We start from the raw sequence: 20753 nt of genomic DNA on the forward strand, positions 1-20753 counted from the left end.
TATGAATCAGGGGCCTAGAGGCAAGACTTCTTCATATAACCCTGATGACTTGATAAAGGATTATATACATTCCAAACTTTAGAGATAAGCAAAGTTAAATATTAATATTCCTTTTGTTACTGATGATAAATTTGTCTTTATTGAAATAAAAATAATAGAATCCATATGCCTTCTTCTACTGTTCTACAACACATTTTATGCGTGTTCCTTCTCAGTTTCTATGTCAGGAGTTCAGTGTAAAGCTTCTTTGTCTCTTTAAGTGAAGGATATCTGAAAGCCTAATCATAAAGCAAAGTAGTTTCGAGATGCTGTAATCTGCTGTTCTATTTTATTAAAGGTGATTGATTAAATTAATAATATCAGAAATACTGATACTGACCAATAGCTTCACTTAGTGAGACCAGCATGCGCTTTGAATTCTGCTTTACATTTTAAAATCATGCATTTACTTCTTGTTGCAACAGCAGGGTTTTTTGTTTTGTTTTGTTTTTAAAGCAAACCCCCTACAATGAAAATCTCAACAATAGTGATCTCCTGTTCTTCCCAGTCTCTTTGTCTCTTGGATAAGCAAATGTATTGGTATATGGTAACTTCTTGGTCATCTCTGAAGTCTCTAGCGCATGTTCAGGACCTTTTCTATGCCATAGCTACATTCCCAGCCTGCAGTGCTAAGGACGTCAACAGTTCACAAGAAACCTTACTCAGCAGTGACTACCATGGGGATTTCTCAGACTAAGCCATACTCATCGTGCACAAAGCTTCTTTGTACACTCTTTAAATAAGAAAGAGAAAAGCTGAAGCTTCAGAAGGACAAGTTTAGGTCCTGCAGCAAATTCCATCTAATGGGCACATTGCTGCTGATACCTCAGTCCTGCATGTCCTTCCCTCCCTGCCCTCTCAGGCAATTCTGATCTCTGTAACATACTACCAAAAAATCTAGTCCCCTGCCTTCATAAAAGGCTATTTGTAAAACAAAATGTAAACTGAAGTGCCAGACTTTTTAAAATACTACATTAATTTCATTTTTAAGATCAACTACCTTACTTTAAACCCCAAAGTAAGCTGATAAAGCTCTTCAAAACCATCTACCTTTTAAAAATTTGAAATATATATTTCAAGTTAAAATATGTTTATTTATCTGAAAGTATTACAGAGATTTAAAAATTATTAAGTTCTTTACAAAAGGGGGACAGCCTTTTAGAAGCTTGTTATAATAGCGAAAACATCCATGGTGCATAACAGCACACATATCCATGCATGCGTTTTACTTCACCAGCTATCCGCTCTAAAAAGTATACTAACCATATTAGTTAGGCCTATCAGTACATCCAAAATTTTATAAAAATGGAGTAAACCAGAGCAATAGACTGTTTTCATGGCAAGAACATACATTACTGTTATTAATTATACCAGTGCAAAAAGGAGAGAGGGAGAAAATTAAATAGTTTTCATAGAAAAAATAACACCATTTGAAGAGAAATTTTCCTTTGAACTTGCCAGGAAAAACAAATGAAAACTATCAGCATACGGATTTGAGAAAAAGAGCAATGTTGGCATGGTGACCAGACTAGACGTTCACAAAAATATCTTGTCTTTAATTTCATGCAGCTTTTTACAAAGTTTTTTTTGTGTCAAGCTATGTTGCAGCACTGCCCGAAAATGAAAATAAAAAACACCACCGCAAACCCCTCTGCCTGCCACACTTCTGTTTTCACAGAAAGCATAGAAGAAAACCACCAGAGAAAATGGCAGAGATTAGAGAATCCTACTAGTGCCTGTAAGTAGGGTGTTTGCCATGGTTTGCCCACTCCCTCCCCTGCAAAGTTACACCTACAAGTAAGCAGACTCTACCAGGGGCCAGAGCTATGTTTTTTGGCCACGGAACTCTGCCAATAACTCTGCAAGCACTCACTTCCCACCCACCTTCCTGACAGAGGTGTCCAGCTTCTCGACAACAGCCAGCCAAGACCACACTGTAACACTTTTCTGTATAAAAGAGCAAATAAACCATTCAATGGCACTCGATGAGGAAAGTAATTCAGATGACTGATGGAACTGCCTCACAAGCCAGCTACGTGCCAACCACCTGACATACTTCCCACCGGTGGTTACTGGCTCCTGCAGACGTTTCCTTTGCTACCTCAGGTAGTGCTCAACCACTCTCAGTCATCTGATCCTCACAACCAGCTCTTAAACTCTCTTGGCACATCTCTAAAAAGAGTATTTGTGAAGTGAACAGTGGGATTAAGTAAATAAAAACAACCTCTGAGCAGTTTGAATGCAGTCCCAGGCCCATGTACAAGTTGCACTACCCCAATTAGCACCAGTTTGCTCAAGTAGATGCTGCCATTTTGCTGCAGACTGAAGTATGTGCTCTAGAAGAAAATTTGATATAGTTTTAGTGCAGACACCTGACAGGCTAGGTCCATGTAAGCCAGCCCCAACTCAGAAATGCAGGGCAGGGAAATCCAGCCTAATCCCACACAGCCAGGAACCAGCCCAAGCACAGTGCTGAAGCCAGTCAAGTTTTGCTCACTCGGCACCACACAGAAGCAACTGTATGGCCTTTTGGCCACTGTAGGTGAATTCAGACTGCACTTTCTTGCGTTTCCTAGCACTACAGGGTTAAGTTTTGCAGCACAACAATGTTCTTTCTGTAACCCTGCTGCATCAATACCTGTAAGATTACAGTTTATCAGAGCATATAATTTCCAAAACGGGTTTATCTATTTTACCAGATTCTCTCCAGCATCTCTATAAAATGAAGTAAGAGCTATGCCAAACAAGAGCCAGAACGAGCTTCACAATGGCTGTTAGAGCTAGCACTAATGTTTGCCTCACGTCCCACTTCCCTCAGTCACGTAAAATATTTAATCAATCAAGACAAGCTCCTCTCACCTCTTGAGGAAGTTCCAGCTTAGACCTGTCATCCAGCCCATTAGAGTGCAAGCCCATGAGGTAAGGGACAGGAGCATCTAGAAAATGAAGGAGGGATGCTGGAAGGATAGGAACATACACATGCTGCCACTGAAATGGAAACATTAGTGCTGTGATGGTCTCTGCCACAGTCATCAGTCTCTGATAATCTGAAAAAGATGAAGAAAAAAAAATTTCTTTCACAAACATTTTTAAGTAAATTAATCTAACTTAAAGAAATAAGAGCTTGCTTTAAAACAGAAACCACAAAACCCAGTACTAGCTGAGCGACACCTTAATGAAAGCCCAGACTTCTACACCCAAGCACATTTTGCTAAAACAACAGAGCACGCTCAACGCAAAGTAGGTCATTCTACAAGTCATATGGAAATGAGCAAACTGAGTCATAGCTTCCTTTAAGTCACCCCCTACTATCTACACCAGGGTTACCGGGAACAACAGTTTGAGTATAGAAGCAGTACTGTAATTGGCTAAGAAACATAAGAAAAATAATTTATTTTCTCTGTGCTTATGGCTTTCTATGGAAGCCACGGATGAAACCCAAGGCATCTGGTATCTCTCAGATAAACATTTTTTAAAAGAGTGTTTAAATGCCTATAAAGCATACTGTATAGTAGCTAACCTAACAGTGCAACTGAAATAACTGTAGAAAATAAAAAGGATCAGCTTTATCCTTTGCAAAGCATGACCAAAATCTCAGCTCAATGTAAAAACAACTTACCTCCTCCTAGAGTTTAACAACAGTGCTAAATGCACCTGTGCAACATGCATACCAAAAGATCGTTTTACTCAGCAGCTGGTGGCTAGAGCAGTTAACACTGCAGTATGCTGGGCCAAAACCTCACCCTCCTCTTGAGGGCTAGGTGACTTGATGACTCTGCAGAATCATCTTTAATGGTTTTTGCTATCTATGCACCATAGAGGGGGAGGCACCACCAGATGAACTTGGAGCATTTGGTCTCATACAACTGCTGAAACATTCAGAATGCTTTCAAGCTGCCAGGCTGGAACGAGTATAAAACAAGCTCACAAGACTAAGACAATTCCTACCTTCAGTCAAGCTGTAATGACACTGCAACAATATCCAATTCCAGCCAAAAAGGTGGGGAGAGAATAGGAGGAAGTGAGAAAGAAAATCAGTGTCCTTCATATGAGTGTTGGGGTGTGGGATATGCATGTCTTCTCCTAACATGTTCATAAAACTACAGACACTAGGAAATTGGAAAAGACACTTGAATGCACACGTTCAGGTGTTTACGTGTATGAAGCTGTTGTAGAGTGCAAATGAAAACTGCAGAAAGAACATTTGTTCTAAACAAATGCTCTGGAGAAAATTTAAGTTTAACTGTGCGCTTTCTAAGGTTATGGATTTAATTTCATTCTTTAGTCATCCTCCACTCAGGCTTCAGGGTGGCAGAAGACAGAAGGCCAAGAAATTCAGTTCTAGCATTCATGATTAATTTTGTTTAAAGTCAAAGTTGCAGAGTTTGGGATCTGCAAAGAGCCCCGCAACCCAAGAAGAACTCAGCACAAATTTTGCTAACATCAGTCATAACTCTGCAATCTAGGCTTTTGATTTTTCTTTTCAGATCAAGCTCTGCTGGTGGAAGAGGTTACTGCACAGAGCTACCTGTCACTGCCTCACAGCAGATCTACTGTAACTGATGGAGCCTTCCACCAAAAGAAGTAAGAATAGCCTAAACACTTTAAAGTTTTTGCCACAAGTTTACTTGCACTGAAACATGTCAGGGAACAAACAGTGAACATCACCATCAGCACTCCCCTATTCTGCCTGGATACCAGTTTCTGCCTACACAATTAGTACTGGTTTGCAGCTTTAATCACAGCCTAACTGCAAAGAAGTGATAAATTAATGATAAGCTTTGGGAAGTTCTTCTTCCATTCCATTCTATACCCTATTTTGTTCAGCTTCAAAAGGAACTTTAAATGTAGCTATAGATATACCAACATTCCAGCTGGTTTGCATTCAGCCTGTTTATTTGAAAGAACAAGTCTCAGAATAGAAAGAGCGTTTTCCCCATCTAATCCTAATGGCCAATTTAAATACAACTTCTCTCTCTGTCAGTATGCTAACTCGAGTGTTAGCCTTTCAAATTAATTACAAAGTAACATCAATAATTCAGAATTTCTATCCACTTAGCAGCTAACTCCCACAACTGAACTATCTGCAAATGCAGCTCTCTGATCCTGGATATCCACATGGCTTAAACCATTCCCAACTATTTGGCCTGTACAGTTGCAGCATGCAAGTAACGACGACTACATTCTGCAGGCTTTATGCGTGTCAGGAGCTGTTGGCAAAAGGCAAGGACAAAGGCAAAGCCTGCAAACATAAAATAACTGAAATGTTTTCTTAAATTATACCTATCCTGAGAGGATATGGAGTTTTTCTGGTTTTAAAACAGAAGCAAGCAGTGTACTTCTAGTACCAAAGCATTACATAAGATATAAAAATAATAACAAACACAAATTTAAAAGATGTAAGCAGCACTTCAGTAGTGGTCTTTCTCTTGTTTTTGAAACTAGAACATGCTTATTCTGGTGCAAATGACACAGAGTCTTTTAGCCTTGTAATGTACAAGAGCACTGGTAGAAAAAAGAAACGCATACCACCAGTGCACTTTTAATTCAGAAAGTACTTAACTGATCACTGTGCAAGGAAAAGAAAATCCACTACTTATTATTATGGCCACTTAAGAACACAGAAGAAGGCCTATTTTTTATATTCTAACCAATTACTGTAGGGAAAATACATTACCCCTTAAAAGGCATATGAGAAATTATTTATACTAGTATTTATCTATGTCTGGTTATCTAGACATTTTTGTTGATCCATAAAAAGCAAGTAAATCCTGGAAAAAGAAGTAGTGATGGTCCTTGGAAAGAGAGGAGCAGGACGGAAAGAGGGTGGCAGCTCTGAGAGCCATGCTTCCCTATCTCTATTCTCACATTCTACCAGAGAGAAGCCTATTAAGTGCCTACAGAAGTAATTTGACTTGGCCAAATTTAAAACCATTACATGCTCACAGTCTGGAATATTTTTTTTCCTTCTAATCTTCCTATTTCATGGATCACAGTGAAATACTGCTCTATTTGTCAAGTACTTTCCATTCCACATGCAACTCCCATATTGCTGCTTTAAGGCAGACAGTTGCCCCTGCATTGGAAGACCATTACTACAGATGAGTTTGGAGATCTTCAGAAAGTATATGGATAAACCAGAAAGATGAGCTACTTGCCAGGATTAAGCTTCTCTTTAACCTGAAGGGGATTAATATCAGCCTTGTCCAAGACAAGCTGAGGGAAGACATGCCAAGATTAGAGCGATGGGGTACTCAGGCCTGTGTTTCTGAGATGTGCTGGGTTCACTAGAGCACAGCTGAAGCTGTACAGAGATGAGCTAGGGACTACTGAGGTAATAGGAGCCATGGGGGGAACACCAGTGAAACACCTCAAAGGAATTAAGGGTTGCTCCTCTAAGAAGGTGACACAGACAATAGCCCAGCTGAAGTGCCTCTACACAAATGCACACAGCATGGGCAATAAACAGGAGGAGCTGGAAGCTGTTGTACAGCAGGGAAACTATGATATAGTTGCCATCACAGAAACATGGTGAGATGACTCACACAACTGGAGTGCTGCAACAGACAGTTATACACTCTTCAGAAGGGATAGGCAAGGAAGGAGAGGCAGTGGGATAGCTCTGTACGTTAGGGAGCATTTGGATAGTCTAGAGCTTAATGATCGTGACAATAGGATTGAGTGTTTATGGGTAAAAATCAGGGGGAAGGCCAACAAGACAGATATCATGGTGGGAGTCTCTTATAGACCACCCAACCAGGATGAAGAGGTAGATTAATTATTCTACAAGCAGCTGGGAGAAGCCTCACAAACGCTAGCCCTTGTCCTCGTGGGGGACTTCAATCTACTGGATGTCTGCTGGAAATACAATACAGCAGAGAGGAAGCAATCTAGGATGTTCCTGGAGTGTGTGGAAGATAACTTCCTGACACAGCTGGTGAGTGAGCCAACTAAGGAGGGTGCCCCGCTGGACCTGTTGTTCATGAACAGAGAAGGACTTGTGGGTGATGTGACAGCTGGAGGCCATCCTGGGCATAGCGATCATGAAATAATAGTCTTCAATTCTCAGAAAAGTACAGAGTGGGGTCAGCAGAACTGTCACCATAGATGTCCAGAGAGCAGACTTTGGCCTGTTTAGGAGACTGACAGAGTCTCCTGGGAGGCAGTCCTGAAGGGCAAAGGAGTCCAGGAAGGTTGAACATTCTTCAAGGAGAAAGTCAAAGGCACAAGAGCAGGCTGTGCTGAACAGAGCGCTTTGGCTGGAACCCAGGAAAAAAAAATAAAAAAAATAGATAGTTTATTACCTTGGAAGAAGGGGCAGGCAACTCAGGCGAACTACAAAGGTGTAGCAAGGTTATGCACAGAGAAAATTAGAAGGGCCAAAGCCCAGCTAGAACTTCACCTGGCTACTGCTACAAAGGACAATAAAAAATACTTCTATAAATACATTAGCAGCAAAAGGAGAGCTAAAGAGAATCTCCACCCTTTATTGGATGTGGGGGGAAACATAGTGACAAAGGATGAGGAAAAGGTTGAGGTACTTAAGGCCTTCTTTGCCTCAGTCTTTAATAGTTAAGACCAGTTGTTCTCTGGGTACCCAGCCCCCTGAGCTGGAAGACAGGGATAGGGAGCAGAATGAAGCCCCCACAATCCAAGGGCAAGTGGTCAGTGACCTGCTACACCACATAGACACACACAAGTCTGTGGGGCTGGATGAGATCCACCCCAGGGTACTGTGGGAGCTGGGGGAAGTTCTCACCAAGCCACTTGCCATCACTTATCAGCAGTCCTGGCTAACTGGGGAGGTCCCAGTTGACTGGAGGTTAGCAAATGGGATGCCCATCTACACAAAGGGCCAGTAGGAGGATCTGGGAACTACAGGCCTGTCAGCCTGACCTCAGTACTGGGGAAGGTTATGGAGCAGTTCATCTTCAGTGCCATCACATGGCACATACAGGACAACCAGGTGATCAGGCCCAGTCAGGATGGGTTTATGAAAGGCAGGTCCTGCTTGACTAACCTGATCTCCTTCTATGACAAGGTGACCTAATTCGTAGATGAAGGAAAGCCTGTGGATGTTGTCTACCTAGATGTTAGTAAAGACTTTGATACAGTTTCCCACAGTGTTCTCCTGGAGAAACTGGCTGCTCATGGCTTGGATGGGTGTACTCTTTGCTGGGTAAAATCCGGCTGGATGGCTGGGCCCAAAGAATTGGGGTGAATGGAGTCAAATCTAGTTGATGGCCAGTTACGAGTGGTGTTCCCCAGGACTCAGTATTGGGGCCAGTTCTGTTTAATACCTTTATCAATGATCTGGATGAGGGAATCAAGTGCACCCTCAGTAAGTCTGCAGATGACACCAAGTTGGGTGGAAGTGTTGATCTGCTTGAAGGTAGGAAGGCTCCAGAGATGGATCTGGAAAGGCTGGATCAATGGCCTGTGGCCAATTGTAGGAGGTTCAACAAGGCTCAGTGCCGGGTCCTGCACCTGGGTCACAACAACCCCATGCAACACTACAGGCTTGGGGAAGAGTGGCTGGAGAGCTGCCTGGTGGAAAAGAACCTGGGATTGTTGGTTGACAGCCGGCTGAATGAGCTAGCAGTGTGCCCAGGTGGCCAAGGCGGCCAACAGTATTCTGACTTGCATCAGAAATAGTGCTGCCAGCAGCACTAGGAAGCAATTGTCCCCCTGTACTCAGCACTGGGAAGGCTGCACCTTGAATACAGTGTTCAGTTTTGGGCCCCTCACTACAAGAAAGATGTGGAGGTGCTGGAGTGTGTCCAAAGAAGGGCAGCAAAGCTGGTGAAGGGTCTGGAGAACAAGTCACATGAGGAGCAGCTGAGGGAGCTGGGGTTTCTTAGCGTGGAGAAGACGAGGCTGAGGGGAGACCTTATTGCCCTCTACAACTACCTGAAAGGAGGTTGTAGCTAGGTGGATGTTGGGATAAGAGACCAAGAAAGAAGTGAGAGGATAAGAGGAAATGGCCTCAAGCTGTGCCAGGGGAGGTTTAGACTGGGTTTAGGAAATATTACTTCACTGAAAGGGTTGTCAAGCATTGGAACAGGCTGCCCAAGGAAGTGGTGGAGTCACCATCCCTGGAGGTATTTAAAAGACATTTGGATGTGGTACTTAGGGACATGGTTCAGTGGTGAATTGGCAGTGTTAGGTTTACAGTTGGACTTGATGATCTTAAAGGTCTTTTCCAACCTATACGATTCTGTGATCTGTGTATACATGCAGTGCCCATGGACAGGTAGCATGTAATACAGTTGAGCCACTGGAATAAAGTATTGCCTGGAGAGTCCCCTTTAGGTATGACTGTTCATAGCAGAAAGCATGGTGTAAGAGAAATATTTTTCAAAGAATTTTTCTAAGCACAGGTACGCGGTACCTTAGAGAAAACATACATTTCTTTAACTGGGACATTTACTTCAAAAAAACTGTAACTGCAGTAAGAGAGAATTGTGGTTAGCAGAAGTAGTGGGTCAAAGTACTTCCTATTCGTGTTCACTCCTCTGTCTAACAAGCTGATTAAAGATGCCTACACCAAGAAGCAAGTTTCCTAAATCACTGGAGGAATAAGAAGGAAATGTCCTATGTAAGAGATTAGAGTTGGGCAATACAGGACTAGTATGGCAAAAAAAAAAAAAAAAACCAAAACACCTTCAAATCTCCAAAGTGAACATAATTTTAAACAACTAAATGAAAGATGAGAGAAGTTATTCAAAAGCAACGCAGAAAAAAAACCACTTTATTTGTACTTAAAAATGGCAGCAGACAACAAGTACCCAGAAAATAAAAACTGTTCAAGATCATAGTCTGTGGCAGGGGTGCATTATATTTCTCCTTTTATTGTTTTTAACTGTTTAGAAACCTCCTCCAAGCAGACTTCACAACTGTCTTAACTCAGTGCACACTTTTCAGAAGAGCTCTAGGTGCTCTACAGAGATAAGGACTAAGTCTGTTTCACAGATACAAGAGCAACATAAATTGCAGGAATGCAAACCAGCTCCTGCCAAATCATGTGGTGAGGGCACTACCAAAGCAGCACCACCGTCTCTTTGCCAGTATCTCACAGCACTGGCTCAGCACTAGGAGCAGTTTCAGTTTATTCACTACTTTATAGGTACCTGCATTCCTCTAACACTTTCCCAAATGAGAGACATCTCTCAAAAGCACAATCAAATCAAGGAATTATTTCCCTACATTTGGCTAACACTGATCCAAAACATACACACTGTGCCAGTATAGTGGGACCAAAGAAGAATTTCAGAAGCATAAAGTCAGAAACATGTCAAAGAAAAACACATTTACTGCCAAGTGAAGTTACTCCTGTTCCAAGGACTGACTGCAACTTAAGATGCTAAATAATGTTTCAAAAAGGATTGCATCTGGCAAAGTCTCCCATGATTGAGTTGTTTTAAAGTATGTCTTACAAGCAAACCCTCTGATCCTGACACATACTGTTCTAGATCTAAATCCACCCAGAGTATCACAATTTCATCTGACCTAGGAGAATGAGAAATGATCCCAAGTACCTCAACTGTCACACTTCACACTCCCATTTCAATTAACACAAAAATAAACTGCATGTGTATCGAACATATTTTTAAAAGTCTTCAACTTGGCTGTTGGCAACACCAGCAGTATGCAGTAACTTCTGTTATTAACTCACTAGGAGCTCTGAAAGTATCCTGAGTAAGTATTAGCAAACTGTGCCAAAGGCTGTTTTTTCTTCAAAAAACCCAGGTGTAGAAAAAAGCATCAGATTAGATCTTTCAGAAAGTACTTAAGAGAAGCTACATTTCAAAAAACTATGGCTACCATTACTGAGAAGGCACTGTCACAGCTAGCTCACCAAACCTAAGGGCCAAAAGTCAACAAACTAATAACTAAATTTTTTTTTCTACTGAAAGACGACTTTTCAGTCAGAAACTATAGGTGAGAACTCGATAGAGACAGACTTCCATAAAGTACAACACAGCCCAACTCAGCCAAAGCTTGGGGTGAGGCTTGAAGGGAACAGTGGACAGAACTGTCATAAAGATCAAGGCCCACAAGCCTTCAGCTGCATGGATCCCTTTGAATTCCATATGTCTGTGCACGCAAACAAGAAACTCAAGCATTCCAGAGCTATTTTAAGCTTCTTTAATTAGCCACTGATCAGACACTTGGAAAGTGCCCAAGAAAAAAAGTTGAACCTATTAATATGACTTGGAAAGAGAACCCAGAATACAGAAGACTAGCCCAGAAGTGAGCTGAGTTCCAGCCAAGGAGAAAAGAGTACTTATAACATAATGGCCTGAAAAGAGGTGAGGGAACACTGTTCCGATATGGTGATACACACACTGCTTTTCTTGCAGTGCTTCCAACCGGCCAGGCACATGCACTTGAGCCACAGGAGGTCTCAAGCACAACTACAGGCCAACTGGACTGTAGTTCCATCTTCTTCAGGTGGAAGAGCTGCTGTTTCAATCTTTTACTGGTGTGATACAGATATCCATGTAAACAAACCCTCCCTAAATGCCAAACATATATAGATGCCTAATCCATTTCTGGAGAAACCCTCAGAGATCCGGTGTAAATTTGGGGTTGCCCTGTGCAGGGACAGAAGTTGGATTTGATGATCCTTGTGGGTGCCTTCCAACTCAGGACATTCTATGATTCGATGAAACCACAAAATAAGTTTGTCCACTAGGCAAGTATTTCTAGATTTTCTATGAATAATAAGCAAAGCAATTTGTTTTTTAAATCCAAGAAAGTGATCACAACTGAGTACAGTAAGTATTTTTAACTGCGTTTGAATTACTGTATAGTTTTTCTCTGGTAGTTAACTGTGTTATACAACACAACAACTGTGACATAACACCCTGCTGCCATTATATACTTTTACTCATCTTGACTATACACACGAAATCCATCTTTGGCTTTAGTCTATGCACATATCTTAGCACACAAACATCTATTTCATGCTTGGAGAATGTTGGTAATAACTGGAGGTTGTATTTTGTAAATAGTTGTCATTTGTATTCTACATATTTCAGTGACAGCTCAATGGAAGAAAATATCGAAAACAGATTTCAGTAACATCATGCACTATCTTGGATTTCTCTTCTAGACTTCTTTACCATTACTATAAAACAGTGTCCAAATGGCAGTCTGTCTACTTTAAATCACAGCATTATTGATGGGTGGGTCTGGACTAACTTTAGCCAGCTTGGGACAAAAAAAAAAAAATGTAGAAAAATTATCCTTTGGCATAACTCCACATACTCTATGTTAAGCGTAAGAGGATGCAGAGTAGGAAGCCCAGTATTCACAAATTTCAACACAGAAAATGGATACCACTACCACATTACTTAATAATGGATCAACAGATGCTATTTCAACTTAGTTGCTGCCTACCCTCTTCAAAACAAACTTTATTTACGTGACTTCAGCAATAACTGTTTCAAGGCCTTAACAGAGATTTGGGATTTAAATTCAGTCAAAAACTTTTTTTCAGGTAATTTTATTTCAAAGTAACAACTGAAATGTGACTTTTGGTATTCAAAGAGAAAATTATATTCATATCATTAATTCTTCTTCAGAACCATATAGAATTAACTACATACTTCCTCAAAATACATGGATGGCTTGGCAGGGGTAGGAGGGAATTCAGCTAAGCAGCTGGAGAGGAACATGGGAGAAGGCATACTACTCTACCCAACAGCACAACATTTCCAGAGACAACAATAAAGGGGACAGTCAGTCAGTCCATGAATACAGGAGATTATGTGAAAGCCCAAAGTTTTAAGTTTAGGTGTGTAAAAATAGGAGCCAATGCAACGCTCTTTGCAACTTCAGTTCTTTTCTTTACACCAAAACCTGCATGTAGGTCAGCCTTACTGCATTGGCATGCTAATGCCCCTTTAATGCAGCTATTCTGTTGCTTGCATGTTTTTTAACATTCAAGAAATGAAAAGAGCTTGTGCCAGTATAACGGCAAGACACGAAAACAAAAACCAAGTACTCACGCTGTGAATAAAGCAGTATCTGAAATTCCAAGAGGGCACAGGTAAAGAGTTGAACCACGTTTTCTACTCCAAGCAACTCAAAAACTTCTTTAACCGGAAAATCAAATAATGGTAGTTCACTGGTGCTTGGCCTCTGGCAGATAATTGGTCCATAAACACCTGAAAATTTTAATGACCTTCCTGCTGGAGGAAGAGGAACCTCATAAAGAATATTGTAGATGTAGCTTTCTAAAGGTAGAGGTGGCGGCTGAGGTGAAGTCACTGCTTGGTGAAGTTGTTCTAATACTTTCTTACAAGCTTTCATGAAAGACATTGGAGTAATCAGACAAATGCACTTTGAGACATAGAGTGTGTCTCTGCTGATGTCATAGGAGTTAAAACGCTGTAGCTTTGAAACAGAAGTGCCATGGCAGTCTCCAGTGCTGCTACAGCTATCTTTGTCATTTGTGGGTGGAGTATGAAGAATGTCATATTCAGCATTGTGCATATGATACAATGTCTGCATTGCACTGCAGATCTGTTTGCTAGTAACTTCCTCAAAAAAGGTGAGAGAAAATCCAAATGTCCGTGAGCCATCTTCACGAGTAATAATGAAAGAGTGGAACTGAGGTTCTCTGGAATCTGCTTGTGTCTTGAAAGCAAGCCCTTTAGGCATACACAGCTATAAAAAAAAAAAAGAGGGGGGGAGAAGATAATATCATTTAAAACACGCTTTTCTCTCTCCCTGCATCCAGAAGAATTCATGAAAATAGGAGTTAGAAACCACAGACTGCCATAGCATTTCACTTTAAATTCTATTAAGTGTTACACCTCTGTACAATACAGTGATATGCATCTAAATCAGAAAAACTAAAGGAACGTATTAAAAGGACTGTATGCAGCTTCTGTTGAACCTCATGACCATTTGGTTACCAATCTCAATGGGAACAAAATAACAGAATTCAAACTCAGATAAAGGGAAGTATTTTGGTCACTGAGACCAGAAACCTGACAGAGAAAAGTACTAGATTTTATCTAAATTAAGAAACCACACCACATTCTATTAGACAGAAAAATAATGCACAAAGAAGTTTTATTAATTGCAGACTAATTTATTTCCCTACCAATTCTCTAGAATGTAACAAAAAAGTTGGAAAAAACACTCTCCTAAGGACTTATCACTTAAGTTTTAACTTAATTTCTTTTAAAAAAATACCCAAATTGAACTAAAAGGCCTTTTGAGCCAGACAATTTAAAGAAATTATTATAGATTGGAAATAATCTTAAGGCTTCACTCTTTTTTGTCAAAAAAAAAAAACCCACAGATTAATGCCTTCAATTGTTAAGGTAGATTTTTGTCTTAAAAACAAAAGCCATTAAGTGCAACTGACCATTCCCACTGCATCCTGGTCAAAAGGGTTCCATTCAACATTCTCAGGATAGCGAGCAAGAACTTTGGATTTAAATGTGCGTCTTAACGGAGTCTGTTCAAAGTTTTCCCCTGCAGGTGAAAGAAAAATATAGAAGTAAATATTTCATTCTCTTTTTAAGCTGAAACAAGGCCAAAAAGCAGGACATCAGCAGGTAGACGCGAGGATAAGTGAATTAAGCACACAGTCCTTTTAAGAGAAACATAGAATGCAAGACAGTTAGTTAGCATATAATCAGACTGCAGATATTAGCAAGGATTAGCATTTTAACATTTCTATGTCATTAAGTATCTGTGCTTTTCTTTAAGCATGATTATCTTGAGATTTTGGCCATGACAGCAATTCTCTAACCTACTCTTCACATAGTTCAGATTCTTGTTAAAGCATAGCTAAAGCTTCAGCTTCAGTGGAATTTTACTGCTGAAGAAAAGCATAGACAAGATGCAAAGATGATGCAATTTTAAGACATACATACAAGTGGCATCAATTAATTTCTTTTTCAAGACTTAGGGAAAAGAAGATATCCACCATCTATTACAGGAAGTTAGCTGTGAAGAAAGAGTCTAGAAAGTTAAAAGATCAAGAACCACATAAACGCCCGTGAAGACAGGGTATTAGATGAACAAAAAATTGTGCTTTTTTTTCCCCACACTTTTTCCTTTACCTTCTGTTGCACTTGAAATGAAACGGCTGGCACCATCTCGGGTTTTAGAGGCCTGTATATACTGGCATAAAGCTATATAACAAATAAAAACAACACTGCATTATAAATTTCATACTATCGACTGTATTACGTAACTAACATATACCAGCAAAAAACATACAAGTATTCTATACAGAATTAGCATGCATAATAGTCTACTCTCCTAATACGTGTTTTATACATACACGACTTCATACAAATTTCTTATTTCGGGTACATATTTCTTGAAGGAGATGATCAGTATGTAATAGAAGCTCATAGTCCCTGTATACACAACCAGAATAGTGACGCAGCGATAGGAATTAGTTGCTTGTTAAATGAAAGTTTTACATGTTAAACTAGAAAATACTCCCAAACAGCAGCCAATGAAATGAACCCTAAGGACAAGACCATTTCAAGGCCATTAGAAATATATCAATTTTAGTGGCATGGTCCCATTTTTCACAGATGCTGTCCGTACACTAGACTGGCTGATACAGTCTTGATTATAAACTCTCAAATTTTCTCTAGAGCAATGATTGTTCATTGTGATAGCGCAGAACTTTCTCTAGTAAATCTTCTGAATGTGTGTAGTTGCTTTAAAAAGAAAAAAAGCACACAACTGCATATCTTAAAATAAGCTTAGCTATCTTACTAGAATGCAATTAGCTAAATAAGCATGCAGCTGTTGACAGCTGCACTAACAATCAGACACAATTGCATGAAATCATATGTTTTAAATAAATTGAGCTATTTCAGCAACACCTGCAAAAGAGAACACACACTTCAACTCCTCACTTGTTTTCTTACATGCACCAATTACATAGCAATATAAATTTATTTCAGAATTGGTTGGGTTTGTTCTGTACTTTTACGGTAATATTTAAAGTTAAATTTCTAAGCCAACTTAGAATCTGTATTTCATACAACATTTACTTCCACAGTGCAGCCATACACAGAGATAGTTATAACGCTACCTACAAACAACAAAGAACCTAACAAACATCACACCAAACAAAACTTCATTTCCATGGAATGCTTAAAAAGTCCTTTGACAGTTGAGAGGTCAGTTTAAACAAAATCCAGAGTTACATAAGTCTTAAACATCACCTCAAACCAGGAATTTATCCTAAATCAGGACCTAGGACAGGTCTCACAATATGCAAAATATTCACATCTATCTCACTAATCCTCTGGTTTTTAGCACTGAAATTAAAAGAGGGATTGTTTTTCCTGTTTGTCTGAAAAATCAGTAACTCAGCTGATTTTCACACAAAACCACTCAGCTACATTATTTATTACTTTGTTCAATAACATCATTGTTCAGAGAAAAAAATATGTATATTTGGGAAAATCTGAAATGCATCTAGAGAGGGATAGTTAGGAAAAACACAAAACAACTTTACTGAAATATAACCATCTTGGGAAAGAGCAGAGTCAATGAGAGAAAACATAACAGCATTTCTGCAAGAGCTAAAAACAATCTTAAAAATTAAAATAAGCATTTAAAGAAACTTCCAATCTCCCAGAAAAAGAAAGTAAAAATTGGACATAATTCCACATGTCTCTTGACACAAACAAATACTCAAGTAAAGAGAATCCTCTGTAAAAGAGGTTTCAAAAATAAGTCAGGAGATTTAACACACCTACTGTTTTCTATATTTACATCTGTGCAGATGATGTAATGTCAACTTTTAGATAATTGAGGAAAAACCTCAGACATTACTAAGATGTTTTGTTCCTGTTTCTTCTTCTTCCACATACGTATAAGGGAGAAAATACCTGAAGGCCAAATTTTCTCCTGAACTTGGAAACCACACACCACAATCACCGTGTTCACCGATGTGCAAGGTCATGCATATTCAGGAAATAAAATCTGTTACTTGAAGACCTTTTCATTAAGATGATTAATACTGCAAAATATATGATGGTGCTCTTCCCTTCTGATTGGGGGAAGGGGGATGGACACGGATGGACCAACAAAAAAGAAATCACAAAAAAAAACCCCAACGAATGGATGCTTACATATTTTAAGAAGCCTTGCCCCATCTTCCACCAAGAGAGACATTCTCTCCAACACACACTTAAATTTTTTAGACCTGAAGCCTGCCTATAACTTAATCAAAATACTGAAATTGATTTCTGGAAACCAATCGAGTCCTGATCCAGACAGAAACATAAGGCAACACTTACATGCCTTCCTGTAACGCATCAAACAGTTCAGCTGCTGCACAGACACTCTTCTGCCAGAGTGCCTCCATATCACACTTCTTTCCTAGAGCGATCCTGCTCTGATATATTTGGTGTGTTGACTTTTGCATGAGTGTGATGCTCATCTCTTTCACAGCAGCAGAGTCTTCCATTCTCAGCTATCTCTTTTTCTAAGAGCCTTCATTCTTGTAATACAGCAAAGCACTCGACCTTCAGATCAGGCTATGCTGACTTCCAAAGATACTGACAGGGCAGGGAACCTCAAGCGACAGCTCACCATCATCGTCTGGAAAGTTCAGCCCAGGAACAGAAAGGTGATCTGTGCAACTCCAGGGTACTGGCCACCCTGTTTTTTTGCCATTACAACTAATGAGAACCTGAGCACCAGCAAGTCCTTTGTCCAGGCTCCCCCTTCACCTCTTCCACTAAGCGGCTAGTGGTTGTCACTAGACAATCATCAACAGACAGGGGAGGAAAAAAAAATCCACAAAAAGTATTTGCTTATATCCAGAGTCAATAAGCAACTAACCCTAAATTTCTAAATTTATGATCAGTTAAAAGACTCAAACACAAACACGCTGCTCCAGCAAAATATCAATTGCAGCATATCTCCAGCAGGCAAAAATAACCCATGGTTTCAATATCTGTATCTGTGTGAATTAGACATCTGATTAATTCAGTACTAATTGAAATGGTTTTGATAAAAACACTGAAGACAAGAGCAAGTTTATCAAATGCAGGATACAAACCCATCAGCAAAAATGGACAGAGGTTTATTCTAGAACTGAGAAAATGAAGACGTAGGACAAGATAAACTGATAAAAATATGACGTATTCCACAAGTTTCAGAGTGAGTACAAGTTCCCACACTTAACAACTACCAGAAGACTGCTATCATCAGATCATGCTTTTCATAAGGTTCCACTCTTCTAGCAGAAGTGATAGAGAAAGTACTTTACTTATTGATTTGAGTTACAATAAAGAGGTCTTCAAACACGATTCCTCTATAAGTAATTTATTTCTTTTGTGCAAGTTCCATGTAAAAGGGTTTGTTGTATTTTTTTCTTTTAATGGAACACTGCATTGTCTGCTGAAGACTAAGGAGGCCTTTCAAACATACACATTATCACTCAGCTGGTTGTCACAGCATAGGAAAAGCTCTCAAAAATGAGGATGTAAACCACCCCACAAACTACAAACTTGCAACTATTTTAGATTTAAAGCAGAAACAGTACTCAAATAGCTACAACTATAAGATTATTTTTCAGGAACTGTCATACAACATAAAATCCAGAAATGTACAAAATCCCAGGAAAAAGGAAAAAAGCAGGAATACTTCAGGAAGTTTCAGGCCAGACTTCTCAACATCAAGCCTTCGAAACAGTAATAATCCCACTGTATTTTGTAATGTAAATAATATCACAAAAGCATCAAGAAACATCATTTCATTAGGCACTGTGCAAATCCACAACACCAGTTTAGAATGAGACCTGGTGCTGCACCAGCAGAGGAATGGCAGTGAAACAGAGAATCTCAGAATTTCTTTGTCATTGAAAAAAACGCTATTGGTGGCATCCCACTCAAGAGATTATCAAAATAGTAATAAAAAAATAGAGAACAAAAGAGGTTAACAACGATTAATGGTTCACTGATCCAGTCTAGCCCATGTCCACACAAACAGCTTAATTAGCTAATAGGGATCCCTCAAAACAGGAGGGAAGCCAAGAGTAAACCAAAGGCACAGAGGTTCTTAAACTGGTGCACTGAAGAAAACATGATAGTAGAGCTTTAATAACTTGCATGGATAATTGAAGAACTCCTAAAGACGCTCCTCCTCCTGAGGCCCAGCTTGCCCACCTGCTGGCTCCTGCCATGCCAGGTAATAGATTTTTCAACACCTGCAAGCACCATCTGGCTTTGATAATGCCCTTTCCTTCCTCTCCCTTCTTTCACACTTCATCAAGCCTCTAAGACTCCACCACAGGGTGGAAAAGGAGCAAAGATGCTACAGCAGTCAGTGACTTGAAAGGATTTTATCCATCTGAACTGTGGCAAAAACAAGCTATTCCCACTGTTAGATTATGTAAGCAGTCAGCCTCATCACAGTCCTATATTGGTCTCTCCTTGTTACCACATAATTTAAAAGGACATACATAAAAGACAAGTTCTTAGAGTAAGATTGCTTATCAAAAGGGAAGTCACGAGCAAGGCATAACCTCTGAAGCAGTCTCCTTGGCTGAGGGATGTCCAGGATGCTGAACACTGCTGCTATCAAGACTGCCAGCTTCGTCCAGCTCTTCCTGGGGCAGGCAGAGCCCAGCTCACAGCAGTCTCACTGGAGCGAGGGACACTCGGTACTGACTAGTTCCAACATTTAGTTGGAAGAGGTAGTTAAAACCAGCCCCTTTTCATAGCTGCATTGAAGCTCACACCACTCCTCTAACAGCCATCTAATATAATTTACAGTGTATTGAACTGACAGACTTCCAGGTCTAACATTATTTATACCACCTTAAATGATGCTGGTCTATATGTCTGTAATTTGGACTTCCTAATTACAATCAGATTATAACAGCTAAGGCATACACTCCAAATATCCCACGCTTGAACTGACAACTACACCTCATTTTATTCAGTGATATCCTACTGAGTCACCTAATACCAAATGTAAGCCCTATCACGAAGTAGATTTGTACTGTATGCAGGAAACCTCTCTGGCTCTCATTTTTATGATCCTCCCTACTCTTACCTGTATTAACTTTTCTTGCTGCTCAAGCTGTGAGCAGAAGACAGCTGTGTCTGTGTCTTGGTCTGATGAGAATTAGGACTTACAGACTCAGAGATACTACATGGAGTTTCCAGTCTGTGTAGGTCAGCATTACTTTGGAAGGATCTGCATGAAATTACCCATATCAATGGATGCCACTTTTCTACAAGATTACACAGAGAGAAGAAAAAAAAGTTACAGAAACTAGAATGAAGTAAAACATTCTTCAGTTCAGTAACCTGCAAAACACTACCAAGCTTTCCTCATCTTTGAGGGGGAATAAGAAAAGTGAATTCTGAAGGTCTAATTTTAGCTCCTTCCTGATTCACCCAGAGAAAAATCTGATTTGCTGCATTCTGTATTCCTCTTGGGCAGGAGGGGGGGTGGGGGAGGAGAGGAAGTCTTCCCAACACAGTAATAAGAAAAATGGTTAGGTTGTACAACTTGCAGTTTCAATTACTTATAACCTCCACCCTAATATACAAAAAATTACAAGTTTCAAGTAAAAAATGGATTTACTCTAAGATGAAATTTTGCATTCTCAACAAAAGAGAAAGACAAGATCCTTTTAAAGGGCTGGAAATTCAGACTTAAACCCTACCACCACAGACACACAACTCACTCCATTC

The 20753-nt window shown here is 39.9% G+C and overlaps 1 protein-coding gene across 3 annotated transcripts in view; it reads right to left on the reverse strand.

Annotated features, from left to right (window-relative positions):
- Positions 1-20753, reverse strand: part of DENND5A (DENN domain containing 5A) — a 74484-nt gene that overhangs the window by 39321 nt on the left and 14410 nt on the right. For all 3 annotated transcript variants that reach the window (XM_075094780.1, XM_075094781.1, XM_075094782.1), the window contains exons 2-5: positions 15129-15200; positions 14426-14535; positions 13056-13716; positions 2899-3086 (exon numbers count right to left, since the gene is read on the reverse strand). In XM_075094780.1, coding sequence (XP_074950881.1) covers positions 2899-3086; positions 13056-13716; positions 14426-14535; positions 15129-15200 — 1031 coding nt within the window. The remainder of the gene's footprint in view (positions 1-2898; positions 3087-13055; positions 13717-14425; positions 14536-15128; positions 15201-20753) is intronic.

This window comes from Phalacrocorax aristotelis, chromosome 5, assembly GCF_949628215.1.
Source record: "Phalacrocorax aristotelis chromosome 5, bGulAri2.1, whole genome shotgun sequence".
NCBI classification, from domain to species: domain Eukaryota; kingdom Metazoa; phylum Chordata; class Aves; order Suliformes; family Phalacrocoracidae; genus Phalacrocorax; species Phalacrocorax aristotelis.